Here is a 25,455-nt window from a genome sequence, read left to right as displayed (position 1 = left end):
CGATCACCAGACCTATGGCTCATGACGTTAGTCCAGCCTACGGAAGAGATGTTTATGCGCCATGGCTTTGGTGTGAGACGCTGATTCGACTGCCCTTCTCCGATAATTGCCCAGGGTCGGGAGTATTATCCACCATGTGTGTGAGGATGTCAAGACATTTAAGCGCTTCATGTTTCCAGTCTGGGGACTCTCATCTATTGTGATCAAAAGCTCAAGGCTTTCTCGGTGTACTGTTTCTGCCTCCAGAATATACTATCTCGAGAACATTATCACATTTAAACATGGCTCCTATTGCAACAATTCCGTCCACGGCACCACCTACGGTGGTTGGACCTGCAACCAAGAAGGCCACTCGGCCAACCAACAAGCTCCCCCAGTCATTGATTGATGGAGCTTGGGTTCTCGAGAAGGAGACTTTCGATCCTCAGAAGCATCTGGGTTTCCAACCCCCAAGCAAAATCCACACGATGGAGGAAATCGGGTTCGAAGGACGTGGCATCTCACCCAATGCCGTGTCTGAGCCCTTTCCTCTCTTCACCGAGGCAGCTATCAAGCAAATGAGAGCGGAGATCTTCAGTGAGCCGGTACTTGAGAAGTGCCAGTACTCCTCGGATTTCAACAAGAACATGGTTCGGGGCATGGGTCCTACGTATGCTATCAAGCTCTGCTCCACGATAGAACAAAGTTTTGCTCATATCTATTTAGTCTAGCCCCATTTATCTACGATGCCTGGAAGTCGCCGGAAGTCATCGCCAGAATTTCAGAAGTAGCCGGAGTGGACCTAGTCCCGTCCATTGATTTTGAGATTGCCAACATCAACATTTCCATCAATAATCCGAACGCGGAAGTAGCTCTGAACGACGACAAGCCCCAAGAAGACGAGCTCTCTGCTGTCGCATGGCACTACGACAGCTTTCCTTTCGTATGCGTGACAATGCTCTCAGACTGCACCGACATGGTTGGCGGAGAGACCGCATTGAGAACTGCCACGGGAGAGATCATGAAAGCCCGCGGGCCAGCGATGGTGCGATAACCTGAACATATAGTATGAGTGTTGCACTGACCACATATCAGGGCACCGCCGTCGTAATGCAAGGGCGATATATCGAGCACCAAGCTTTGAAGGCACTTGGAGGTCGAGAGCGAATCAGCATGGTCACCTGCTTCCGACCCAAGTCTCCATTCATGAAAGACGAAACCGTTCTCACCGGTGTCCGCGGGATCAGTGACCTATCCGAGCTTTACACTCAATACACTATCTACCGACTTGAAATCCTGGAAGAACGACTCCGGGCTCGGTTGAAAACAGAACGGCAGCGCGAGCTGGCAAAGCGCCAATACGACATTGGAGATGCGAGAAGCTTCCTAACCGAGCAGAAGGAGTTCTTAGAGTCTATGCTCACTGAGATCATTGAGGTGTGAGAAGCCACATAGGATTCATGATGGCCAACTGGCCATTCCTGATGCCCTGCTTGTCTTTCTGATCCCTCCGTTATATATGAAGTTATAGTCTTGATGAAATACGAAGCGAATTCCTTTACGTAGTATCTTATACTATCTTACTAGTCCAGAAGCCCTTCTACTTTCCATAGCGCAGAACCTTCTCCAACCCTTGGAAAGAATATCTCATTATGACTTCATCGAACAACTTCACTATCCAAATGATCACCATTGACATCCCCTTTCAGAAGTAACAATAAGAGACCCTCCTACAATAGACTATCAACCCAGCCCAACCAAAACTACCCTCAAATCCGCATAATACTTAATCATCCTTACTGTAAAAAAGATAATAACCCACGACTTGCCCAAAAACCAATTTTCTCTCAACTCTCGGCCCGAAAATAGCGAACATTATCCCCAGACCAACTAGATTATCGTCAACATCACGAGCCTAGACTTATCGAAAACCAGCACAGAGGCAGAAAGGGTTGCTCAGATATTGGAGTTGTTATCTCGGAAGCCGGATCCAAGGCCTATGACAGGCAGGGATCGGAATCCTTCGAATCTAACCGATGGATGGGGATCCCGAGGAGGGAGTGAACTAGATAGATACGTGCGGGGTAGGTATGGAGTAAAGCTGCACTTTATCTGATTCCGCGGTATTTACTTCTGTATTACTACTAGTAGTCGGAGGAAGAGGGAGAGAGGGGGGCTCTGTGTTCGTTTGGGTGGGGTGAGGGAGGATGGAAATTGATACTAGATGACTGTTGGTGATTGAGATGGTGATGATTTGATAGGTGCTCGGTCGATGTTACACGGAAGAGTTTGCTATCTGGTATTTTTTTTTTCATTTCTTGATGGCTTTTATTTTATGAAGGTTATGTATAAAGAGTTGTGTGAATATTTGTAAACTAGCGTACTGTCAATCTGAGTCGCGACCATCCCAAAAGCTTTGTTTTAAATGACATCGAACTCGATAGTTCCCCAGTTTTCAAACGTGCAGGACCAATGCCCAGCCTTATCCATAGAGATGGCCTGCAGGCAGCTACCAGGAAGAATGACCTGTCCTGGAGAAAGTCCGACATCGTAGGCAGCCAGGCGGTTGACCAGCCACGCGACAGCGAAAAGGGGGTTGCCAAGGACATTCCCTGTGTTGCCTGACATCACCTCGCGGCCATTAAAGTGCAGAGTGCCTCGGGTGTCACGTAGGTTCAGCTCTGTGAGACGTCGAGGAGTGCCACCGAGAACTACTGATCCCGTGGACCCATTATCCGCCAATGTGTCGGGGAGATCGATCGCCCAGTTCTGTACACGGGAATCAATGATTTCAATCGCCGGGATCGCGTAGTCGATTGCGTTGATGACATCAGCTACAGTGACGTTGGGCCCACGAAGAGGGCCACGGAGGATGAAGGCTGGTTCTAGCTCAACGTAGGGCTTGATGTACTGGTTCAATGCAAGGGTCGTCCCCTCGTAGATGAAAGTGCTGGCGAGCAGAAAGCCGTAGTCCGGTTGGTCTAGTCCAAAGGCGTCCTGCATGACTTTGGCGATGTTGCCGAGTTTGTAGCCGACCAGTCGGTCTCCGTGGTTTACTGCGTGGTCGACATTGATTTGCTGTACTCGAAAGGCGTCGTCAGCATCAAGAGCTGGCCAGGTCTTGGTCGGTGCTGAGATGGGCGTCCGGCCCTCGCGTGCCGTGCGTAGAGCAGCGGCAATGTCGTGCAATTCCTCGGTCTTCATGGCACCTTTAGACATTTAGGTACTCAGCGATGGCACTGCGAATGAAATCCAGATGCGGTCTGAAATCGGATCGGCAGCTCAAGCCCTTGAGCTGGTTGGAAAGAAGCTCGCACAGTATGTCAATCGATGAATGTGTTAGGAATGCAGGCGCGGTGAAGTACAGCAATCCACGTAGAAAGCAAGGTCATATCTTTATAAGGGAATATCGCATGAGGTATACCAATGCATACGTGTTGAAGTCGGACACAATACACCGAGCAGCTTAGGCTCCACGACTGCCTGTGGAAACATATCCGAGAGTGAAGTCCTTTGCTCGTCGCGATGCCTCGTTGGAATCGTTTCAAAGTTTCGACGAGATCTAGAGAAAGAGATGAAGCTCCGAAGCTCCATCCGAGCCTATCTGCACCGAGCCGATACTTACAGATAGATAGATAGGCCTTGCATGGATCGGGTTACGTATCCGCTTTCGATCCCATGCGGGGCAATCGATCTCGGCGGAAGCCTCCTTAGTTTCTCTAGAGCAATCCGAGCTCGGAGGTAGCTCGCAAGCTCTCGAAAAGCAAGGCGCAAGGCAATGATAGGATCCATCTCACCCGATGCACCTATTGTATTTCAGTAGAAAGCCAGCAGGTGACGGGACTGCCATCAGAATGACCCCCCTCCCCCTTTTCATAGGCCTACGCTGTATTCGTTGCCAAGTTAGTGGGTATGAGCGCTATAGCGAGTGCTAGTTGTTGACAGCCACATAAGCCCACACTCGATGGAGATCTCGATGAAATGTCCATGCCATTGGTAACTCGAGAAAAGCGTCTCAAACGGACAAAACTACCGAGAAACCGGTAGCCTGGCTCTAGATGCAATACGTAATGCTGGCCGAATTAGTAGACATTGGTGATGTCAATGGAATAGCTGTTACCTCTATCGTAACTATTCCGGCTTCTCGGCTTGGGACTTCGCATTTGACTTCCTCATGTGGGAATCAAGGCCTCTCTCGTGTGGGGAACCCTTATCAAGAACGGTCTCCAGCGATCCTCCAACTGGATCTTCGTCTGAATGTTTTCCAAGCAGGCAGGCCTGGTATAAGTAGCCATATAATCGACATTGAATGCGCGCCCAAAACAAAAGCCAGATAGGAGAGAGAGAAAACGGACGGCATTCCAATACAAACCCATCACCGATGCGCACATGCGACGATTGTACTTCGAATAATAGGCTTCTGTATCGACATGGCACTCATGGACCAGCAACAAATAGAGCCGGATGCAGCCAAAAAAGTAGACTCGATCCTAGAGCCCCAGAGCGACATCCCAAGCGACTGCAATTTGGGCGAAATCGTCCAGAGGCCTGATGATCTGCAACGCCATCTTACTTCTCGCCAGATACAATTCATTGCCATCGGAGGCTCCATCGGAACGGCTCTGTTTGTAAGTATCGGCTATGCCCTCATGCATGGAGCAGCAAGCCTTCTCGTGGCATTCATCCTCCAAGCATGCATTATGGCCCAGGTCAATAATTCGCTGGCCGAAATGACCATCTTCATGCCGGTCAGCGCCGCCTTCATCCAACACGCCAGTGCCTGGGTTGACGGTGCCTGGGGTTTCATGATCGGCTGGAATTTCTGCGTGTTTGAGGGCCTCCTCATTCCATTCGAGATTACAGCCCTGGACATGGTTCTGTCCTTCTGGCGCGATGATATCCCGGCGGCTGCCGTCATCTCCACTTGCATCGTTCTTTATGCGTACGCGCTTTCCTAGCCCAGAGCCAGTTGCTTGTAAACCTGTGGAAGCTAAACTAGACGCGCCAGGATTACGAACTTATTCGGGGTCAAGTACTTTGGTGAGGCCGAATTCTGGCTGGCGGGAGGGAAACTCCTGCTCATCACCATCCTGTTCTTGTTCACCTTCATCACCATGGTAGGAGAAAACCCGCAACATGATACGTATGGTTTTCGGAACTGGTCAAAACCGGTATGATAATCGGATTCCGCATGCCCCTGTCACTGAAGCTCCTGGACTGACCTTCGTATTTCTAGAGCCCGTTTGTCGAATACACTTCCACTGGGGACCTGGGCCGTTTTCAGGGTTTCCTGGCCGCCTTGTGGCAGGCTGGCTTCACAATCGTGGGTCCCGAGTACTTGGCCTGCGTGGCTGGAGAAGCACAGCATCCCCGGAAAACGCTAAAGTCTGCGTTCAAGTCCGTATACTGGCGGCTTGGGGTTTTCTTTATCGGGGGTGCCCTCTGCGTTGGTATCATCCTTCCTGCTAACGATCCGACCCTGCTGAGAGTGTTGGGTGACGGGGACACGGGCACCGGCGCGTCATCACCATACGTGATTGCTATGACCAACATGGGAGTCGAGGTGTTACCGGACCTAGTCAACGCCCTCCTCTTTACCAGCATTTATTCGGCTGGGAACGCATATGTCTATACCACTTCTCGGAGTTTGCATGGTCTGGCTCAGAATGGCCATGCCCCCAAATTGTTCCGCAAGTGCACCAAAGACGGGGTTCCAATATACTGCCTTGCAGTAGCGTTGGCATTCGCCTGTTTGTCTTTCTTGAAATTGGGTAGTGGCTCGGTACAAGTGCTGACCTGGTAAGTCTTGCCTAAGTGTATAAACGCCGCACAGCTAACCCCTACAGGCTCACAAACTTGATCACCTGCGGGACAGTAGTAACATACATCGTCGTGTGTGTCAATTATATCTTTTTCCACCGAGCACTGAAAGCGCAGGGCTTTAGCCGCATGGAGCTGCCCTATCGAGGGTATTTCCAGCCCTATGGGACTTGGATTGCTCTGATTTGGCTCTTGGGTATTGAAGTCTTCTACGGGTATGCGGTGTTCTTGAAAGGACGGTGGGATATCGGGTCTTTCTTCAGCGATTACACAATGGCGTTTCTCGCCATCGCTACCTATGCAGGATGGAAGATCTGCAAGCGCACCCGGTTTGTCCGTCCGCAAGAGGCAGATCTGGTGTGGGCTCGGCCGGCGATTGATGCTCACGAGGCCGTCATGGAGGAGGTTCATCAGGCTGGGATTCGCGAACAATTGATGCAGACTTTGCGAACCAAGTGGGGAGGTGGTCGCTCAACAAGCACCTGGATGGTCTAATATGGTCAACGATCAGCCTGTTTAGTCCAAAGGATGAAGGAGTTCTATCTCAAGGAAAGTGGTCCAGAGTACGTACCATATTGCCAAAAGCGCCACCAAAAGGGTAGTGTTCCCAACAATGTATGATCTTTGGCCTTGGGCGTGAATACAAATGTGAACAAAGATACTGGGCTCGTTCCCATCGCAGGCCGACATCACCTAACGCTAGACCAAGCTAGGCAGGCGGTCCCCGACCGGGATGTATCAATTTCTCCACTTCTCCAACACCATGTTGGAGAGAAAGGTAATTTCCTCGAACGCAACACCGTATTCAAGTATAAGTCATCATGTCTTGCCCAGTTGCTTGCAGCAAAAGATTGCCCATATAAAAATCAATGTTATGTCACGACTTCTCGGGGCTACTGTGTACTTGGTTCCTGGTCTGTAACATCTGAGAACTAGCCCCGCACAGTCTCCAACTCCAATACCCTGACACTTCCTTGTCCTTGAAGGCTTGCCTTCACGTAGATTGCGGCATAGCCGGAGACAGGAACTGGCCCGGCGAATCTGAGCAAAGCAATTATAACACCCTCAGGATGGAGCAGCAATTACTAAGAGGAATGATAAGGCCGATCGGGTCTCGTGATTATAGTGGGCTCTTCCCCTCATTCCCATGTCCTATCCATGCTCCTTATCCTGCGCTCTGCGGTTTGATGATGTCCTTATCTGCGGCCTCTCTGGTTTCGCATTTGCTTGTCCAAGCCACTGCCATCGGGTGTCTCTGGTGATTCTTTACAATGCAAGCTGAACCTCGCAGATTAAAACGAACGGCGAACGCGTAAGAGATCTAGCAAAGCCTGTTGGGATCCCGACTCCAGTTCTGATCCGCTTGTCCGCTTCTGTAGGTGTGTCGCCTGTCGCCAGAGCAAGATCAAATGCTCCGGGAACGAGCCGTGTGCCAATTGTCAGAGACGCACCCTGCCTTGTCGGTTTGTCGAAGAAAGCCGCAAGGTGCTAATATCGGAACGGTAATCTAAACCCGATGGTTTTCGATCATAGGATGCTCATGATGTGCGATAGGTGTCTCCGCGATCTGCAGACCCAGGCTAGAGAGCAGCACGGCGAAACGGGAAAACGAACTCATGATGTTGCATTTGGCGAAGCCGAAAGTAGGTATATATGACATAGGCCATATCAATTGTATTCTCGTCAGAGTCTCACCTGCTAGATTTTCTTCATCCAGAGCCGCGGTCACCGGGCGCCAATTGGCCGAGTCCATTCACACTACCCTCAATGACGATGAGAAACACCCATGATAACCGATCTCAATGGGGTAAGACCAAACAGTTCTTTTCTGTTAAATGGCTGGATTCATCCGCTTCTTAAGTTGACCTACGTAGTCTGGCTGGCTCCAACATCCACCTGGTCCTTTACCGCTCGCCTCACTCTGATGATGACCCAAAGACTTCATCCAGACGTCGCCTACGATATTCCATACTTTTTGGATGGTGACATCTATCCCTTACAGTGGAAAACGTCTTCCGATACCGCTCCCGACATTAGCGGTCTTCCATCAATGGACTACGCTCTATATCTCTTCAACACAGTCAAGTTTCGTTTGGGCCAAACCTTTCGGCTTCTGGATGAGGAGGCTTTTACCTCGCACATGCAGGAGTTCTACTACGGTGATGCAGCAAAGAAGGTAGCTGACAATCCGCTATGGTTTGTTCAATTCCTGCTAGTGCTGTCCTTTGGAAAAGCATTCCTCGAGCAGTCCAGGAAGAAGGATCCGCCAGGTGCGGAATACTTCATTCGTGCCATGTCATTGATGCCGGATTATAGCTCTATTTGGGGGGATACTCTTCTGGCAACTGAGATTTTAGCCCTGGCTGCTTTATATCTCTATTCAATTGATCGACGAGAGTCGGGGCACCTTTTTGTAAGAAGCACAATTACCCCCTAATGCACTTTCAAGGAGGTCTAACAAGGTATAGGCTAGCCAGGCCATCCGTATCGCACAGTTAGAAGGCTTGCACACGGAACTTCCAGAGGAAGAGCTTGGGTCAGCAACTCTTGATCGCTGCCGCAACCTTTGGTGGACTCTATATATCATGGATCGGCATTTTTCTTCGTCGTTGGGCATCCCGATGATCGTGCACGATAGTGACATCACAGCACTGATTGAGTCGCCAACACAGTCATGTCAGAGAAACGCAACACTAAGTCTGAGGGTGAAATTGTCACGGCCATTGTCCACCATTCTGGGCAGTAAGTTCTTTTCCTTCGTTCTGGGTTCATCTTAGCTCACGGATAGGTAGCCGTATACAGGACTGAAAGGCGGCCTATCGAATCATTCATTGAAAAGACAAAATCCATCCTGAACACAATGGCAGACCTGGCCAGGGAATTGGAGGAGTTCATCAATACCAAGTTCTCGAGCCCAGTCAACTCCATGTCCAAGGGGATGCGTCATATCCTCTTACTATATCATCAAGTATGTCGACACCTGGAAATCGTAGCTTCAAACTCACGCAGGCTACCAGTGTGTTATTTTTGCCACACGACCTTTACTTCTTGCGGTTCTCCGGGAGCGTCTGGACACACTTGGTCTCCCATCAGAATGTTGTCGACGAATCGTGCCTCTTATGGAGACATTGATTACAACAGGAATAAACTCTGCGACCAAAAGCCTGCAGTTACTCAAAGCCTTGGTTGACGAGGGCCTCCTAGGTAAGTAATATGCTGCAAATGACAGCAAACATTCGTTGAATGAAATAGAATCCTTCCTTCCATTCGACATTGAATTCACATATGGCGCTGCTATTCACCTCACAATGGCCAGTACACTTGTCCCGGATTTAACGGGGCAGCGCGGCTCCAGCCAACAGGCGCATTTAATCCTTGACGAGATCATCAGCAAAGGGAACCGGGTGGCTGAAGTTCGCAAAACCGAGCTCGCTCGTTTAGAGACCCTCTTCGAGGGACTAAAACAGCGGTATACAAACGCGAATCCGATCAGCACCGCTTCAGCAGAAACAAACGATGGTGAACAAACCCAGGTAACTGACACCATGCCTGGTAATAATAGGCAGAACGAGAACTCGCAGTTGCCGTTTCTACCAGGGGATCTCAACGTCTCGGACGACCAGGACGAGCTGCCTGAGATTGGCTTGTCGTCTTATGATATTGCCGCCATTGTGGATCAAATTGATTACAGTGCTAGTCCGTCTTTCTGGCTAGCCCAGGAGGATTTGGAATGATATCCGTGAACTTAAGCCTGGATATTTTTAAGCGTGGCCCTCAACCTGCTATTGGACACAAGATACCTTGCTGGGGAGACCGTCAAGGCTCATGCCACTAGATATAAATGAATTACAATGACCATGTTCCACACGTCGACATCCCCTGCCGTAGATTTAGGAACCGATACCCACCGCGGGAAGCTGATCCGCCGGTTCGTCATATGTCCAAAGTGCATCATGGAAACAACCAATACATCGTTTTCACTTCTTTGCCATCCAGGATACACAATGCCTATCGGATAGGAAACCCGATCTCCGAACAGAAGCCGACCCGACCGACCTGAGAACAGACATACACAAGATATAACTCTCTTCCAGACACACATCTCATTACTAGCAACGCCAACACAGATATCCACCACAGACAGTTTCAACAAAGCAGTTCACTAAGTCAACTGTTAGCACCAATCTCAAAATGACCCGTCTGCCCCTCCCCATCCCTTCCCCCATCCCACCTTCCTACGAACCCAAGACCTCTCTCCGCACCATCCCCGCTACCACCCCCATCGAATACATCTTATCCATCCTCTGGCGCGACGGCGGCGTGATTCTCTCCGACTTCATCCCCAAAGAAGAACTCACTGCCATCGACACCGAAATCTCCCCCTGGAGCAGCACCAAACGCCGTTCCACCACCACTACCACCAATGGCCCCAGCGACGCCTTTTCCACCATACCTTCCCAAACAACTCTTATCCCCGGCCTAGTTGGCAAATCCCCCACCATGGCACGGATCTGCTCTGGAAACCCCACCCTCGAAGCCCTTCGCACCCGTATCCTCGTGGACGAATTCACCATCAACCGCGAAGACAGCGTTGAACCGAACCGCCTCGATCCCCTACTCAGTCTCAGCGTGGCCATGAATATTGGGTACGGGGCGCCGCGCCAACTTCTCCACAGAGACGATAATGTGCACCACATTCGCCACGGATGGAAGAATGAGTGGAGCTTCGACGAGGTGAGTCAATTTGGGTGTCTGATTGCTGGATGTGATGTGAGTAGGGAGATGGGGGCTACGATGTTTGTGAAGGGAAGTCATCGGTGGGGTGATGATAGGTGGGCAGAGGTGGATGATCGGAGGGAGGTGTGTTTTGCGGGTATGTTATCCTTTTACATTTTGCTCTGTAGTTGCATTTGTTCCTATGCTGATGTTATGATGGTGGTGAAGAGATGAAGGCCGGCTCGGCATTGATCTTCCTTGCGTCGGCGTTCCATGGTGGTGGACATAACTCGCTTCCTGATACGGTGAGGAATATGTACGGGTTGTTCTTTGTGAGGGGACATCTCCGGACAGAAGAGAATCAGTTTCTGGCTATTCCGAGAAGTGTCGTGACCGGGATGAGTCCGAAGATGTTGGAGTTGCTAGGGTATAAGAAGCCGACGACGGCGTTGGGGATCGTGGATAATATGAGTCCACACGAGGATGTGGAGGGGGTTTGGGCGAGGGTTGTGCAGTAATGTTTCTCTGCGAGGTTGAGTTATTCCTTTGTCCGGGATATATACTTTCTGGAATTGTCGATTTTCATCCTCGTGTTCCATTGAACCATTCGTAGTCATGAATATATGGTATTCTCTGTGAATTTAGTCAGCCACATTGGTTCCCAGAGGTACTACACAATTGATGAGATCTTTGCCCTTGGAACAATCATCTATGAAATTGACGTTGGGCATCCAATGTATGCTGATAAACCTAGCAGAGAAATCAGAAAGTTACTACATCAGCATACCCTTCCAGACCTCGATACTGTTGCGCCTGATATGCGGGTGGTCATCAGAAAAAGTTGGTCAGATAGATACAGGTCCGCAGATGAAGTCATATGTGACTTATTAAAAGTACGCTACTAAGTAAAACCACACTACTTGGCCCCACTGACCCTCTTTTGGGTGTGACGGACCGCGGATATCTACTCCACCTGATCCATACTACAGTACTACCTAAGTACTTTAACCTAGACTAAATTCAATTGAGGTTTGAAACACCTTGAAGAAAACATCAAACCACCCGGGGGTTAATGTGGTCAAGTTGCTGAGCGGGAAAGGCTGAATAATTAGATGGAAAAACAAAGGACCGATGCCGGTGTTGATTTTCAACTGTAGCCTGCTCTTCAATCATCCCTCCTCCATCTTGTTATCCTTCATCTTATATTCATCGGATCCAAGGCTTCCAAACCCGCAAATCATCACCTGTGTCAGCTTTTTGCTCGAAGGAACTTTACTCAGGACAAGCAGCCACCTTGACATTACTTGAGAACTACGATATACGGATACGGTTACTTATAACGAGCTGCATCCTCCCGCCCCTCATCCATACCGCAATGGAAAGATCACCAACTAAAGAAGAGCTCCTGGCTCTCCTACAGGAGGTAATATCTCATGCTGACCAGGCATATTCAATGCTGACCAGACAATGTCTCATGCTGACAGGCAACATCTCGTGCTGACCAGGCATATTCAATGCTGACCAGACAATGTCTCATGCTGACAGGCAACATCTCGTGCTGAACAAGAAAGATCTCGCGCTGAAGAGGAAAGATCTCGTGCTAAACAGGAAAGAAATTGTGCTGAGCAGGAAAGAAATCGTGCTGAACAGGCTGAAACACACATTCAAAATTTAACTTTTGCGGAATATCTGCGAGGCACCCATGACTTGATATCAAAGCCCTTGGCTATCCAAACCAATCTGGCACTTACAACCAAAGGCCCTATCACTAGTCCAACCGGTCGCATCTGTCCTGAATACCTCGAACCCTTTGACTTCCGCGAAATGTACCAAGACCTCTTTGATGAGATTTACCAAATTTTTCAATCTCCCACACCAAAGCGACTGTTCCCACCCTTAATTGTCCTGAAAGATAGAGGACAACGGGCATGCGACCGTGTCTTGGCAAGTGAAGACGACTTGATGAAACATCAACAAGATGAAGTGGAAACTCCCGTGAAAGAAATCATTGACAGGCTACGGGAAATAGCCCCAGATCGATTTCCACTTGGTGAAGGTATAATGATTGAAAATCATTCCAATACCATCATCGAGGACCCAGAGACGATGAAATCTGCACGACCTACAACAGACAGACACTGCGTCTATCATCGCACTAATGATGTCCGAAGCTTACTTTATATGATTCAATATAAAGCTGGTCATAAGCTTACTGATGCATTCCTCAGGGCGGGCCTTCGGCCAATGAACATGCTGGAGGAAGTTGTTCAACAAATCAAGATTTCAACAGATCCTGATGAAAAGCTCCGCTACCAAGCTACCTATCTATCATGTGCTGCCCTTACGCAACACTTCCAAGATATGATCAAGGCAGGTTGTGAATGGGGTTGTGTGTCGAATGGCCACATGAAAGTCATTCTTCGTATTCCAGAAGACAGACCAGAAACCCTGCAGTACTCTCTCCTCGAGCCCAGTCGAGATGCTGAGCCAAATCCAGATGATGGTCTTGGTTTCCGTTACCCTTACACAGCTGTTGGTTGCATGTTAGGGCTTACGATAATAGCATCCCGATCAATGCAACGCGGCCAAGCTTGGCGAAACGCTGCTACGAAAACGCTGAGCAGATGGGAAGTTGACTTTGAGCATGTCCTTAGATCTATCCCAGAATCCGAACGCAAGGCAAGCCCGCCAGGCTCAGCCTACCGAGGACCTAAGTACCCTATCAATCCTCGATCGCCTTATCTCACGCGACAACGTCGGCTAATCCTGGATGGCGCTCCTTCTTTAGAATCGAACAGGAGCCCATCCCCCGACTCGTCAGATAATGACACACGCCGAAAGCATATACTTTCTTCCCCCATCGAGGACCGAGGTAAACGCCAGAGAAAGGCTCCAGGTCAGACATTTAATTATATGTTTTGCACACAATCATGCCTACATGGACTGTCATCACAATCCGAGTTCGATGATAATTGTCCTAACGTACATCTTCATCAGAAACACTCGAGTGATCACCGGCATCCTTTGTCCCGCTCCACATTAGTCGAGTGTATTCGGCACCAACTGGATCGTGATATAGACTCTTGCTATCCTCTTGGACAAGAAGGCTTGCATGGATCCATCTTCCTGATATCACTGCAAAGCTATGGCTACACATTAATTGGCAAAGGAACCGAATATCTGTCCACCCTGGAAGGATCTATCTACCAAAAGTTGGAATCTGTACAAGGGCGTGCTGTTCCAGTCTACCTTGGGGATATCAACCTGCAAAATGTCTATTATCTTGACTCCGGGCGTGAGATCATCCACATGTCACTTATGGCATGGGGAGGGGAGATACTCCAGCAGGCTGATTACATATCACGGGGGCGAGAAATTGAATATACCCAGAATGAAATCCAAAGTTTGGGTGTTTTGCATCTAGACCTCCATATGCCTAATATGCTATGGAATGCGGAGGTGGAACGGGTCATGTTCATTGACTTCAGCCGGGCAAAAATCATTGAAAAGAATCGAAAACGCAAAAGGTCAACCAGCCCATCCGCAGATGAGTCAAAACGGGTTGATGCACATCGCCATCCTTTGCCAATTCCTAGGAAGGTTGAGCCAGCGGAGTAGGTGGTCGACAGAATAACCATCACAACGAAGTATGTACAGGATCAATTCCTCCAGTGACCACCATCTTGATGTTCATATAGTCCTCAATCCCATACTTGCTGCCCTCCCGACCCACGCCCGAGTACTTCACTCCACCAAACCTGCACAGTGTCAGTAAGCATTCATTCTCCAGCAAGAAAACCACCAAACTCACGGTGCTGGGGCATCTGAGATCACCCCCATGTTGATCGCCACCATTCCAGCCTCCAATCTCTCCGACACCCGGTGCGAGCGAGCCAGATCCGAGGTCATGACATAGGACGCCAATCCGACCTCGCAGTTGTTGGCTCTCCGCACGACCTCATCCTCCGTCGAGAACTTGCTCAACGCCGCCACAGGCCCAAAGATCTCCTCCGCCGTCACCCGCATCGTATCATCAACATCGCCCAGAATGGTCAGCTCATAAAAGTTCTTCCCCATCGACAGCAACCGCTTCCCTCCAAGAAGCACCTTGGCCCCCTTCTCAACAGCATCTCCAACCAGCTCCTCAACCTTGCCCACTCCATTCATCAACGGTCCATGCGTGACCGCCGCATCTTCCAAACCATCCCCAACTCGAAACTTGGCAACCTCCTCAACCAACCGCTCACAGAACCGATTATAGATGCCCTCCTGCACAAACATGCGATTGGCACAAACACACGTCTGCCCCGTCACCTTGAACTTACTCACCAACGCACTCGCAACCGCAACCTCCACCTCAGCATCATCAAACACAATAAACGTCGCATTCCCCCCCAACTCCAAACTCAACTTCTTCAACGTCCCACTCCCCTGCCTCATCAACAACCTCCCCACCCTCGTCGACCCGGTAAACGAGATCTTCCTCACCCTCTCATCCTCACACAACCCCCGCCCAAGCACCGGCGTATTCTCCAACGCCGTCACCACATTCACCACGCCCGCCGGCACCCCGGCCCTCTCCATCAACACTACCAATCCATTCGACGCAAACGGCGTCACCCCATCTGACTTCACCACAACCGTACACCCCGCCGCCAACGCCGCCGCAATCTTCCTCGCCCCCATCGCCAACGGAAAATTCCACGGCGTAATCAACCCACACACCCCAACCGGCTCCTTAAGCACCCGAACCCGACTCCCCGAAGTACTATGCGGAATCACGTCCCCGTACACCCGAGGCGCCTCCTCTCCAAACCACTCGAAGAAACTCGCCGCGAAGAGCACCTCCCCTTCAGCATCCCCCTTCGCTTTACCGTTCTCCGCTGTGATAAACCGTCCCAGATCCTCTTTATTCTCAACAAGAAGATCATACACCCAACGGAGAATCCGCCCCCGCTGTCGACCTGAAAGAGACCTCCACGCCGGAAAGGCATCTGTCGCTGCCTGAATCGCTAGGTCGAGATCCTCGGTCGTAGATTCAGGACACGTGCCGATGATGGTCTCGGTAGCTGGATTCAACACGCTGAATACGTTCGTAGATGCTGGTGTAGATGAGACCCATTTTCCGTTGATGTAGGCACGTTCCACAAATAGACTGGGGTCAATTAACTGGGCTGCGAAGGTGGAGGTCATCATGAAATGATAGATGTAATTATAGCTAAGTAGTTGATGGTAGAACTGCAATAAGAACTACTATTGATATTATGTTACGACATGGCGGGGGGCTAAAGTATTGGGATCGTTATTCCATTTCGATGATATGAATATCAGCTCGTAAGTCTGTATGCTATCCGATAGGTAGGCTTGTGAGGAAGCCGAGCAAGTAGCAGGGATCGGGCATGTCATCCGAGATCAGATCGGTGGGATATCGGCTCGGATGTGGGATCCCGAGGTACGTGCTCCGTGCTCGGATGCATGCGATGCGATTGTTACGCTGCGGGGATAAGATAAAGGTTTAGTAAATAGCGGGTTTACATCCATACGTTGGAGTCCTACGGGTTGCTAGGTAGTACTAGTGGAGTGAAATTTTGTCATTGTTCATGGTCATTTTATGAATACACTGATTGTGTTGGATGAGGTTATTCCAGGCGCTTGAGATGGAGCTGCCTTGATGAATGAAATGTCCTGGTCTGGGGTGCGATGAAGAAGAGTTGAAGGACCATGTGATGTGTATGTGTGTGTGTGTGTGTCGCTGGCGAAATTCGAGGCATAATTCCTGTCCCGCACAAAGAATAAAACTTCATCGGATCGACCAGAGGCCAGATCCAGAACCCAGTAACAAAGTAAATGATGTATTGCACAGTAGTGGGTCTTAGCCCGGGAATCAATAATGTATGTCCAGCAATGTAAAAAGAAGGATTGTCCGAATCCATGAAATCCGCCCACCAAACGCCGGCCAATGCACAAACGCGAAAACCCATACAATCATCCGTATAATATGAAGAACACATTAAATCTCGTTCCGATCGAGAAATTATACCATGAAGGATTCGCCGCATCCGCATTGTTCCTCTGTAAAAGTTGCGCCGTTAGTAACCGTTCGTTGCCCGGGGCCTCCCACGGGCGAAAGGATGAGATGCTTACTAATATTGGGGTTGCGGAAGACGAATCTCCTGCTCAGCTTGTCTTCCAGCCAGTCCATCTCGCTGCCGATGATGCTGAACAAAGCCTTGCTGTCGATGAGGACCTTAACGCCGTCCTGTTCCACCACCTCGTCGAAAGTGCCCGGCTTTTCCACGTATTCGAGGTGGTAGGCGAGTCCGGAGCAGCCGCGGTTCTTTACACCGACTCGGATCAGCTTGGGGTCGGGCTGTGATAGGAGCTTGCGAAGCTGCTCGATCGCCACAGGAGTCAGCTTCATTGCGGCCTTCCTGGCACGCAGCTTCCGGCGGGGCTTTTCGGTGGGTTTGGCTGTGGTGGTTGAAGGGGCGGTGGAGGTGGTCTCGACGGGCTTGGACTTCTGGGCTTCGCTTTCTCTGAGGCTCAAGTTGGAAAATCCTTCCTGGCCGGGCATCTGGGGCTGGCTCATCTCGCGAAATGAAGGGAAGTCTGCGGCGATGGAAGAGTCGGTGCCGCCGCTCCGGGGCGGCGGGAAAGAGGTGGGCAGCGAGTGTGGACGGTAGGCGGTAGCAGTCTGCATATCACGCTTCGAGGAGCGGTGGGTATTTCCATATGAAGAGAACAGACGAGAGGTCTGCGCTGAGCGTCTGGTGGACGACTGTCTCAACCAGCCTAGAATCGTGGCGGATGATGTCACCGGAGACGGCATGGTAGCTTTGCAGAGCGACATCTTATTGTGATGTGAGGTAGATGATGAAAGCAGGTACTCTATGCGGTAGTAGAGGTAATGGGAGAGTGAAATCTCATGGAATCTAAGCGTCGTGTCGTCGCTGAATTAGAGGAAACGATGGGAGGGTGAAGATTGCTGGGAGTCGGAAGTTGAGACTGTTTGGGATGGAAGACTGCCGGCGGTCGGTTAAAAGGTCCCAGGGCCACCTCCCGGCCAGCCAATCAGCGTGCAGGTGTTTCTACACAATCACGGTGGCGCCACTGCTGGCACCTGAGCGAACGCCTGATCGAGCCCCAAATGTTGGGGAACTGCCCGTGGCAATCTAAATGGCCCCAGTGGCCCAGTGATCATGCAGAAATCCCGTTTCCTACCCTTGTCATGAAGCCGACTTGGTCGACGATTAATTCTCCGCTTCCGTGATTGGACGGTTGCCTTCACTTCACCGTCTGACTAACACGGCTGCCTGAGTACCTCAGGCGCCAACAATGACTAATGGGTTTCTGTCTTGTTCGATGGCTTAACAATGAACTATTTTTACCAATTCCTATCGAGGGGACAAAGAGGACCCGATGAGCATCAGAAGGCATGCCCTTCCAGACGGGCATGAGTATCACTGTTTCCTCGTATATCTGTTACGATGGGAATTTGGAAGCTGGGTAAGCACCCTGCCTGTTTTCAGTATGGAGACAGCGGACTTTACTATGTAGAATATCTACACAAGGGTCATTGAAGATGCCACATGGCCCGACTTCACATGCCCCTGATTATGTCATCTAGTCCAACACGCAGGGACAAATGTTGTCATCCTTGGGAAATAGCACGACAACTCCTAGATTAAAGACAATGATAGAACTACAAAAGTCTGGACCCTCGTGCATCGCGCAATCCAAGCGACCGTGGCGCGGGGGGGCTGTGGCTGGGGAGCAGAGGTCGTGGAGGCCTTAGGCTGAGTGAGAGTGGCTGGAAGTGGGCTGGCCCGAATAGGCCGTAAAAGAGTGGTCGAATAAGACGGCGACAGCTGGGACCCAAAGACTAGGAGAGACAGTCTGGACACCGTCACTCGGTCCCTCCCATCATCGGCTCCTTATCCATTCCCAGGCGGGCTCTTTGACTCCCCTTCTGCGATGCTGGCAGACATCTCATGTTCTATGCTGACCGCCCAACATTCGATCGAACGCAATGGAATCCCCCTTAACCCAACAAAGTAGACCCGAAACCTTCAAGCCTAAAATCGTGCAACTATACGAGAACCTATTCCAAGTGTGTGCCTTAGTCCCGCTCCGTGATAACCCCCCAGCTGACATCCCCTCATAGACCACCGACTATGCAGAGCCATCCGAGGGGTTTTGGAGGGAATTCTTCTTGCTGCCTCCTGATCGTACCCGGCTTAATGCGGTCCTAGACCAGCTCAGTCCGGATGAGACCCTCAACTTGCAGGTCGGCCTGCCATTTTCGTTATCGCATCTTTAAGATGGCGGCATTTGCTAACTGCTTATCAGATTCAAACCCAGCAGCTCTTTGCTCGTGCAATCCGCGAGGCTTCGTCTGCATCCAGTCCTGCGGCTTCATATGCACTGGAGGTACGTGCACTGACTCTACGGTTTCCAATCAATTTCTAAGAGTGACCAGACCTTGACGGTCTTCTTAGCATGCGTCTTGAAAAAGAAGTACACCAATCCCAGCTCGGATGTCATCACCGTTCTTGCTGGTCTCGACGACGTGGACCATGTTATCTCGAACTTTGTCGCCGTCCTCGATGGCATCATCCGGAACAGCAGCAGCTGTAAGTGCCCTGTTGACAACTGATTCACGTTTACTAACAACCTTAGATGATCTCCGGCTCAAAGCTATCAGGACCGCCATCGCAATGACAGGCGGCGCATACAAGACGAGCCTGGTCTCCTATTTCACGCACCGGGACCTGTTTCCTTCTCTCATGAAGGTATGTTTCCATCCAGACATTCCCATATGCAAACTAACATGTGCAAAGTTTATTCAAGAAACCGATACTCCGATGCAAGTGTTTGAGCCGTTCGCTCTTCTGGGTTTGCTGGCAAACTACAACAAGTTCGAATTCCAGAATCCTTACCAACTGCGGCTCGACGATTTTGTCAACGAGTCCAGCATTCAAAAAATCGCCAAGGGGGTCGGTCTTACCTGTGGCGCCCTGAGAAACGGCTATGTCGCAGTGCAAGATGACTCCCCAGAGGGCTGGACACTGATCGGGACCCTGATGTATTTCGGACTCGGCGTACTTTCCCCAGGGAAGAAAGAGAAGGCCACCGCACCCACTATCGAAGAGGCCAAAGATCTCTTTGCCGCGCTGTAAGCCTATCCACACCCCCTAAGCCATCACGTCCCCACTAACGACACCAGTCCGGCACAGCAAGCATCTATCCTCCTCGCCACCTACGACTTCATCAACGCCAACAAGCTCTTCGGCTACCATCTCATCAGCGCCGCCCCCGAAAAGGACAACGAAGAGACCCCATTTGCCTCCTTCCTCTCCCTGACCTCCTACCTCCTGCAACACGCCTACCGCTCCCCCCGCGTCGCCCACTACGCTGAGCTAAATCTCCTCACCCTGCGCATCCTCTCCGAAGACAGCACACTATGCAAGCAAATCTGCAGCGAAGAAAGCAAGCGCAAAGTGCGACTCTGCCGCCAGCGCCAGCCCTACCTCCCCTTCGTCCCCGGCGACCGGGTCCTCGCAACCACCATCTTCGACATCCTCATCGACACCCTCACCCACAACCTCCGCCGTCGTCTCGACGTCACCCTCTACAGCCACTGCATCGCCATCCTCCTCCGCCTCCTCACCTACCTCTCCATGAACAAAATCCGCCTCCCCTACCACTGGTCCGAACTCTGGCGCACCCTCCTCTCCCTCATGCGCTTCCTAACCACCTATGCCCCGGACCTCACCACAAACCCCCACACCACCACTCTCACCACAACCCTCATCAACCTCATCGCCTTCTGCGTCTCCTCAGGCGACACCTTTCTCCCTGATCCCCTCTCCTACGACGACCTCTTCTACAAGCTCGTCGAAACCGGCCCTATCATCACCCGATTCCGCGACGTCTACAACTTCAAGACCTCTACCTCCGCAGACCCATCCAGCAAGGACGTCCACGTTGCCGCAATCGATACCCTGATTTCCGTCTCCACCCACTTCTACACGCTACTTTTCGTCCCGGATCAGAATCCAGATGCCGGCGGCGAGGCGGCGCCCGTGCCGGCGAATCTCAAGAAGCATTTGAGTCCGCGAGAGGTTCATCGCATTATTAAGCAGGGGTACGAGACGCTCAGTATTCAGCCACCTGAGGGACTGAGTGCTTGGACGAGGTATCGTGAAGCGGATTGGAAGACCGAGTTGAAGCGGGCGGCTAGGTGTGCCGTTGACGATGCGAGGGGGTTGGTTGTGTGAGTCTGTTCAGTTGGGTTGTTGTGCTGTTGTTGTTTGGCTTTGTAGCTTTGTTTGTGTTGCTCGGTACAGTGTTGTAGATGTGCTGGTGGTTAGTTCGTAGTACTTCTTTTTTTGCTAGTTGTGCTCAATTATACCTCTGGTGGGTTGTTTTGTATGGTCATCTTCTCTTTGTATCTGCTGCTTGGACAGAATGAGCTGAGCTGATCACGGGGACCGAAAGAAACAAAGAATAAGGGAGAGGATGGTTTCGCCATCTGATTCCAATTCTATCCTGATGTTACAGTAAAAGCATTGTCGCCATAGCATACATAAAAACAGCCTCGTTCTCGCTGCTAACCATATATCGCAGCCCAAGCCAGTCAACGCGAAAGAACTAGAGAAGAAGAAGGGGACAACGAAAGAGAATAATGATATGCTTGAAGACGAAAGACAAATTTAACGATGCATAAGTGAGCTGCGTGATACATTTCTCGAAGTTCAGACTAAACGCGATGTGGCAGTCCCTGGATTGGGGTTGGGAACACCGCGCGATTTTTCAATGTATTCGTTGCTTGCAGTCATGTATCTCGTGGCGAAATATTTGCCCGAGTTCTTGCTCAGCCAGATGGTGAACTTTGATAGCTCCTCCCGGAGTCTGTTTGTGGACTGGAGGTCCATATTCGTTTGAGCAATGAGCTCGGGCATGGTCGCTGGAAGACTTCTTTAGTAAAAGAGTGGATTGAAGAGGGAGGAAACACATACCGAACAGGCGAGTCAGATGCTCGGCGCCGTAGATGTCAACCGACCCTTTGTCAGCATAGTCGCCCGATCCTGCCTCCCACTTTCTGCGGAGAGCCCGGTATTGCTCGCGTTCGAACCGGTACAGAAGAACTTTGTCAAGTGCTTTGTCGAAGTACTCGCGTACTCCCATGACTACTTCATCGAGCACGTCCATATCAGCCGAGCTCGTGCGCTTTTCTTTCTCCTCTCTGACGTAGTCGTCGAGAATTTGATTGACCGGAGACTTGGCAGGCAAGGCCACGACTTGCTGGTTTTTGGTGACATTTTCCCAATCATCCACTAGAAGAGACTTCAAATTATCCGGCATTACAATTCTTACTGATGGCCGCACGTAAAAGCTCTCCTCCTGCGGTGATACAGTCAGTATGTGGCCTTGATGTGTGCATGCCCCCTATACGCTCGCCATTGGCAGTGTGACGGGCTGCAGGGAAAATTGGAGGCAATGATTGCAGCCGACTTGCCTTTTCAATGTCGTTGTCCCGAGCTCTCTTGGTTCCGCGGCCAGGCACGGAGGTTTGCCTTTCCTCGCTGCCCCGGGCCGAGCTGCGGTCGGAGCCTCCCCTCTTCTTGACGGAGGCCTTGGTGCTCTTTTGGCGGAATGCAGCCTCTGCTTCACGACGAAGCGTCGTGGCCAGCTCCCTATTCTCCTCCGTAAATTTACGGAGGCGATCTTGGGGCACCCAGTCATCCCAGCTAAAAAGACCAAGACAATGTCAGTGAATTAAGCCCAAGCAGGACACCTCTCCGGTCTGGAATAACGGTGGCATCATCAACAGGAGCGAACGGATAAGGAAAACGAGTCATTTTGTCAAGGAGAGTCTGTAGATAAGATCTCACCATAAACAAGGAGGCAGTAGAACCAATATGGACGATAAGATGATGGTGACACGGGATCAGACGTACGTGTTCTTCCAGCCCTTGTAGTGGACCAGGTACTCGAAAGGACTCTTGCGGTCTTCAGGGTCCGTGTGCCTCAGGTCAAGGATCTTGGCCTCGTACAGAATCTCATGATGGAAGCAGAGGACCTTTTCGTCCTTTTGGTAGGTCATATGGCTTGCAGGAGCCATTTTGAGATGAAGTGGTAGATCAAGGGATGTTTGCTGTCAATGAGGGGTAAGACTGCCGTCAAAGGCGTGGAAATCACCAGCCCCAGACTCTAGCAAGATGATAGGGAGAAGATCCGAGCAAAAGCTCGGTGTGGCTCGAGGATACTGGTATTTAAAGCCCAGTCGAGTCCTTTTTGCTGACAAGCACGTGCAGCAAAGTGGTCAAGAATTTGAAAACCGCCGAACAAGACAGCAAATACGATGGCACACGCCGAGGAACGATGCGACAGATGCAATTTCCCCCAGACGGCACAAAATCCAGCTTATCAGAAGCCTGAATCTCCTCATAAGATAGTCGGTTAGATCAAGTCAAGGTCAGAATGTCCGATAGGGACGGGATACTGGCAGTCTCACAATGAATTGATGGCTAGCTACGATAGCAGGCTCACACACGATCCAAGAGAATAATTCAATGGCCAGAAGAGGATGCAGAAAGCGAAGTGGTGAGGGATCCAAGGATGTCGCGGTGTTGGGACAAGAAGAGGAAGCGGATCGACTGGATGGAGGAACGCGTCCAAAAGGGCAAGTCACGAACTTTCCTAACTAGTTCTAATGGCTTTGGCCCGCCGCCGTCTTTCTTCCTTACACACTCTATCTATCTATCTCTCTCCATCCAGCACTAACCACTCCGTATATCCTCTTATTCCACTTTTGCTATCTTCTGACTACAATCTTCCGCTTCGGCGAACTTAAGCCTGCTGCTCTATTTTCTGTCAAGTCCAACTCCCGCCACCTCGGTCCTCGTAAGTTGATCGGCGCAAGACGCGATTCATCCCCATTGAAGGTAACACAGCAGCGACAGAATAACAATACTCCGAAGACGAGAAAAAGGGAGAGAGAGCCTAGAAGAATTAGGCCAACTTGATCGAGGCTCTAATCAATTCACTACTTTTCCCTCTTCCTGTGGATTCACATTGAACCACCATGGCGCCTACCGAATCTTCCATTCTGAGCAATTTCCTGCTCTCTCCAGCTCCGCTGCCAACGCTCATATCGTTGCAGAAATTTACGGAGCTTTTTCCAAAGCGGCTGCGGTCTCACCCGCATATTAGAGCGCTCTACCGCGAGCTGCAAGAGCTCCGGGAACATGACATGGATCTAGTCAATGGGAACATCGACAAAGAAGTCCGTCAAGGAGAGAGCCAAAAAGCAGAGCTCCGCAAGTCCATCGCGAAAACTGGCGTCGATGGACTTACGTCCAATGACCAGCGAGAAATGGATATGGATGTTCAGCTATTTGGGCAAACATCCTCTACCTCCGACTATCATTCGGCTTCCAGTCTCCTGGACGCCATGGAGAAGGCATGTTCGGACATTGAACGCCAAGTTGCTGAGATGGACGAGAAGGCAACCTTAATCCTATCTAATCTCAACAACACCGTCGGTGACTTGAGCGACCTGCGCTACGGTAAAATGCAGGGCCCCGCCGGCACAAGCGGCGAAGACATGGTGGTCGAAGCCATCCGAGGTCTGAGTAATTTGGAGGATGCTTGCTATCGTAAAAGCTAAGTTCGATAGCTGACAAATGCATCGATATTCCAAGATTGGTTCTGCCTCCTCTCGGCCCGCTCAAGTGCCACGACTAATGGCATGGCCAAATAGCTCGCTACGGTGATGCGCACTGGTACATTTGGCCGAAGGATGAACTATAGTTGTGCGGTATGAAGCTCGTACAAATTCAGACCAAAGCACCTCTTCTTGCACGAGATCATATGTATTCTCGAGAACAACAGTTCTTCGCTTGCTAAGCCACGATCACTCGATATTTTGGTTAGAGGCAGATAGTCCGAACCTACTCATCAACCGCGCGGACATCATGATCTAGGCGAACTTGACGCCTGGCTTTTGGATTATAAAGGATAGACAGAACGAGGGAACTTCGTTCCACGATTGGACCACAATCAGGGCGCTTTAAAGATTAAATCCCGATCTTGTCCTCTTACTATTTTCCTCGATATTAGATGTCAGAAGCCTTCTATGATGATAGCAACTCCAGTTGCAGTACAACCCTTTTATCGTTGTATATCTCTGGAAATTCCGTAGACCGACTGGGCAGCTCCATGCCAACATCCCGAAAGGGAAATGCCGATAAGATACGAGATTATTGGCGTGACGCGCTAATTTCGCCTTTTCAAACCTTCCACCGCGAAACCCGACCCCCTCTCCCTCGCGTTCTTGCTCCATATCTTTTTGACGCTCCAAAAGCACGGGCTCAAACAAGTCTTTTTTTCAGGAGCCGTTTTCGATTCGAAATCCCCCAAAATGCCGTCGATTCCCCTCCACCCTCGCGCGTCCAATTCGCCCACACGCGTAAACAACCCTCTTCCCCAGCTTCTGCAAACCCCCTCCGGCCTCGCTCTCCTCGAACTCCAAGGCACAATCAATATCCCTTCGCAAGACAACGGCGATAGCAACCAGTCTACAATATCATCGCCCGATGGCCCTCACGATCCTAATGCTGCTCCCGTGTTCGAGACGCCAATCGGCAAACTCATGTTCCCGGACTACTCGCCACAGTTCACGACACCAGACGACACGAAATGGATGAAGAGAGTCTATTTGTACGTTGGACGATACCAGCGAATGACTGGGGAGGTGAAGAAACTACCACAGCCACTTGCCCTTGTGCAGCGGAGGCAGAAGGAATCAAGCGCTGCTGACGACAGCGAGGATTTGGAGATCGTCGAGGTCGTAAAGTACAAGATCTTCTTCAAGAGCAGGCCGGAGCCTGTCAATGACATTTGAGGGAAAGTCGATTGCGAATCGAAGCCCGA

The 25,455-nt window shown here is 50.7% G+C and overlaps 11 protein-coding genes across 11 annotated transcripts; 7 read left to right on the top strand and 4 right to left on the bottom strand.

The window, feature by feature from the left end:
• Positions 1-183: 183 nt before the first annotated feature.
• Positions 184-1,422, top strand: BO94DRAFT_517154 (uncharacterized protein; the record flags this gene model as incomplete). Its single annotated transcript, XM_025609983.1, has 3 exons — positions 184-649; positions 706-1,024; positions 1,075-1,422. The coding sequence occupies exons 1-3, from the start codon at positions 282-284 to the stop codon at positions 1,420-1,422; spliced, it is 1,035 nt and encodes a 344-aa protein (XP_025467495.1). The 5' UTR covers positions 184-281.
• Positions 1,423-2,302: 880 nt separating this feature from the next.
• BO94DRAFT_73694 (2-keto-4-pentenoate hydratase) lies at positions 2,303-3,286 on the bottom strand. Its single transcript, XM_025617632.1, has one exon. The coding sequence runs from the start codon at positions 3,196-3,198 to the stop codon at positions 2,401-2,403; it is 798 nt and encodes a 265-aa protein (XP_025467494.1). The 5' UTR covers positions 3,199-3,286; the 3' UTR covers positions 2,303-2,400.
• A 1,132-nt stretch (positions 3,287-4,418) lies between these two features.
• BO94DRAFT_466418 (AAT family amino acid transporter) lies at positions 4,419-6,294 on the top strand (the record flags this gene model as incomplete). Its single annotated transcript, XM_025608160.1, has 4 exons — positions 4,419-4,921; positions 4,988-5,150; positions 5,216-5,778; positions 5,826-6,294. 4 exons carry the CDS (start codon positions 4,419-4,421, stop codon positions 6,292-6,294), a joined length of 1,698 nt encoding a protein of 565 aa, XP_025467493.1.
• A 554-nt stretch (positions 6,295-6,848) lies between these two features.
• BO94DRAFT_624457 (Zn(II)2Cys6 transcription factor) lies at positions 6,849-9,665 on the top strand. Its single transcript, XM_025617220.1, has 9 exons — positions 6,849-7,111; positions 7,179-7,301; positions 7,354-7,442; positions 7,502-7,606; positions 7,674-8,212; positions 8,268-8,541; positions 8,592-8,767; positions 8,817-9,003; positions 9,052-9,665. Exons 1-9 carry the CDS (start codon positions 7,071-7,073, stop codon positions 9,531-9,533), a joined length of 2,016 nt encoding a protein of 671 aa, XP_025467492.1. The 5' UTR covers positions 6,849-7,070; the 3' UTR covers positions 9,534-9,665.
• A 325-nt stretch (positions 9,666-9,990) lies between these two features.
• On the top strand, positions 9,991-11,528 carry BO94DRAFT_566118 (phytanoyl-CoA dioxygenase family protein; the record flags this gene model as incomplete). Its single annotated transcript, XM_025614540.1, has 2 exons — positions 9,991-10,672; positions 10,744-11,528. The coding sequence occupies 2 exons, from the start codon at positions 9,991-9,993 to the stop codon at positions 11,031-11,033; spliced, it is 972 nt and encodes a 323-aa protein (XP_025467491.1). The 3' UTR covers positions 11,034-11,528.
• A 362-nt stretch (positions 11,529-11,890) lies between these two features.
• Positions 11,891-14,133, top strand: BO94DRAFT_546496 (uncharacterized protein; the record flags this gene model as incomplete). The annotated part of the gene is made up of 2 exons (XM_025613299.1): positions 11,891-11,938; positions 12,061-14,133. The coding sequence occupies 2 exons, from the start codon at positions 11,891-11,893 to the stop codon at positions 14,131-14,133; spliced, it is 2,121 nt and encodes a 706-aa protein (XP_025467490.1).
• Positions 14,134-14,152: 19 nt separating this feature from the next.
• BO94DRAFT_556755 (NAD-dependent succinate-semialdehyde dehydrogenase) lies at positions 14,153-15,708 on the bottom strand (the record flags this gene model as incomplete). The annotated part of the gene is made up of 2 exons (XM_025613889.1): positions 14,153-14,273; positions 14,327-15,708. 2 exons carry the CDS (start codon positions 15,706-15,708, stop codon positions 14,153-14,155), a joined length of 1,503 nt encoding a protein of 500 aa, XP_025467489.1.
• Positions 15,709-16,463: 755 nt separating this feature from the next.
• On the bottom strand, positions 16,464-17,503 carry isa1 (Fe-binding Fe/S cluster assembly protein ISA1). The gene is made up of 2 exons (XM_025611773.1): positions 16,660-17,503; positions 16,464-16,587 (listed from the first exon to the last, which is right to left on the bottom strand). The coding sequence occupies exons 1-2, from the start codon at positions 17,363-17,365 to the stop codon at positions 16,550-16,552; spliced, it is 744 nt and encodes a 247-aa protein (XP_025467488.1). The 5' UTR covers positions 17,366-17,503; the 3' UTR covers positions 16,464-16,549.
• Positions 17,504-18,257: 754 nt separating this feature from the next.
• On the top strand, positions 18,258-21,063 carry BO94DRAFT_73466 (ARMH3 family protein). Its single transcript, XM_025617629.1, has 7 exons — positions 18,258-18,625; positions 18,680-18,802; positions 18,865-18,945; positions 18,995-19,148; positions 19,195-19,307; positions 19,356-19,690; positions 19,742-21,063. Exons 1-7 carry the CDS (start codon positions 18,545-18,547, stop codon positions 20,793-20,795), a joined length of 1,941 nt encoding a protein of 646 aa, XP_025467487.1. The 5' UTR covers positions 18,258-18,544; the 3' UTR covers positions 20,796-21,063.
• On the bottom strand, positions 21,034-22,811 carry BO94DRAFT_73512 (MRG family protein). The gene is made up of 4 exons (XM_025617630.1): positions 22,479-22,811; positions 22,037-22,268; positions 21,537-21,921; positions 21,034-21,484 (listed from the first exon to the last, which is right to left on the bottom strand). Exons 1-4 carry the CDS (start codon positions 22,640-22,642, stop codon positions 21,273-21,275), a joined length of 993 nt encoding a protein of 330 aa, XP_025467486.1. The 5' UTR covers positions 22,643-22,811; the 3' UTR covers positions 21,034-21,272.
• Positions 22,812-23,605: 794 nt separating this feature from the next.
• On the top strand, positions 23,606-25,426 carry BO94DRAFT_466265 (uncharacterized protein; the record flags this gene model as incomplete). Its single annotated transcript, XM_025608153.1, has 2 exons — positions 23,606-24,179; positions 24,915-25,426. The coding sequence occupies 2 exons, from the start codon at positions 23,606-23,608 to the stop codon at positions 25,424-25,426; spliced, it is 1,086 nt and encodes a 361-aa protein (XP_025467485.1).
• Positions 25,427-25,455: the final 29 nt, after the last annotated feature.

Source organism: Aspergillus sclerotioniger, assembly GCF_003184525.1.
Source record: "Aspergillus sclerotioniger CBS 115572 chromosome Unknown BO94scaffold_14, whole genome shotgun sequence".
Classification (NCBI taxonomy): Eukaryota; Fungi; Ascomycota; class Eurotiomycetes; order Eurotiales; family Aspergillaceae; genus Aspergillus; species Aspergillus sclerotioniger.
The sequence above is the reverse complement of the archived record's forward strand: the minus strand, read 5'-3'. Positions and strand labels throughout refer to the sequence as shown.

What these genes read in the sequence shown, in the direction of transcription:
- isa1 (XM_025611773.1), bottom strand. Translation starts at nt 17,365, where the DNA reads ATGTCGCTCTGCAAAGCTACCATGCCGTCTCCGGTGACATCATCCGCC. An exon ending in CTTCCGCAACCCCAATATTA is followed by an intron (nt 16,588 to 16,659) that starts GTAAGCATCTCA and finishes CAACTTTTACAG; the next exon opens with AGGAACAATGCGGATGCGGC.
- BO94DRAFT_624457 (XM_025617220.1), top strand. Translation starts at nt 7,071, where the DNA reads ATGCAAGCTGAACCTCGCAGATTAAAACGAACGGCGAACGC. An exon ending in TGCATTTGGCGAAGCCGAAA is followed by an intron (nt 7,443 to 7,501) that starts GTAGGTATATAT and finishes CTCACCTGCTAG; the next exon opens with ATTTTCTTCATCCAGAGCCG. An exon ending in ATTGTCCACCATTCTGGGCA is followed by an intron (nt 8,542 to 8,591) that starts GTAAGTTCTTTT and finishes ACGGATAGGTAG; the next exon opens with CCGTATACAGGACTGAAAGG.
- BO94DRAFT_73694 (XM_025617632.1), bottom strand. Translation starts at nt 3,198, where the DNA reads ATGTCTAAAGGTGCCATGAAGACCGAGGAATTGCACGACATTGCCGCT.
- BO94DRAFT_73466 (XM_025617629.1), top strand. Translation starts at nt 18,545, where the DNA reads ATGGAATCCCCCTTAACCCAACAAAGTAGACCCGAAACCTTCAAGCCT. An exon ending in ATGAGACCCTCAACTTGCAG is followed by an intron (nt 18,803 to 18,864) that starts GTCGGCCTGCCA and finishes ACTGCTTATCAG; the next exon opens with ATTCAAACCCAGCAGCTCTT. An exon ending in CGGCTTCATATGCACTGGAG is followed by an intron (nt 18,946 to 18,994) that starts GTACGTGCACTG and finishes AAGAGTGACCAG; the next exon opens with ACCTTGACGGTCTTCTTAGC.
- BO94DRAFT_73512 (XM_025617630.1), bottom strand. Translation starts at nt 22,642, where the DNA reads ATGGCTCCTGCAAGCCATATGACCTACCAAAAGGACGAAAAGGTCCTC. An exon ending in GGGACAACGACATTGAAAAG is followed by an intron (nt 21,922 to 22,036) that starts GCAAGTCGGCTG and finishes GTATCACCGCAG; the next exon opens with GAGGAGAGCTTTTACGTGCG. An exon ending in GCATCTGACTCGCCTGTTCG is followed by an intron (nt 21,485 to 21,536) that starts GTATGTGTTTCC and finishes GAAGTCTTCCAG; the next exon opens with CGACCATGCCCGAGCTCATT.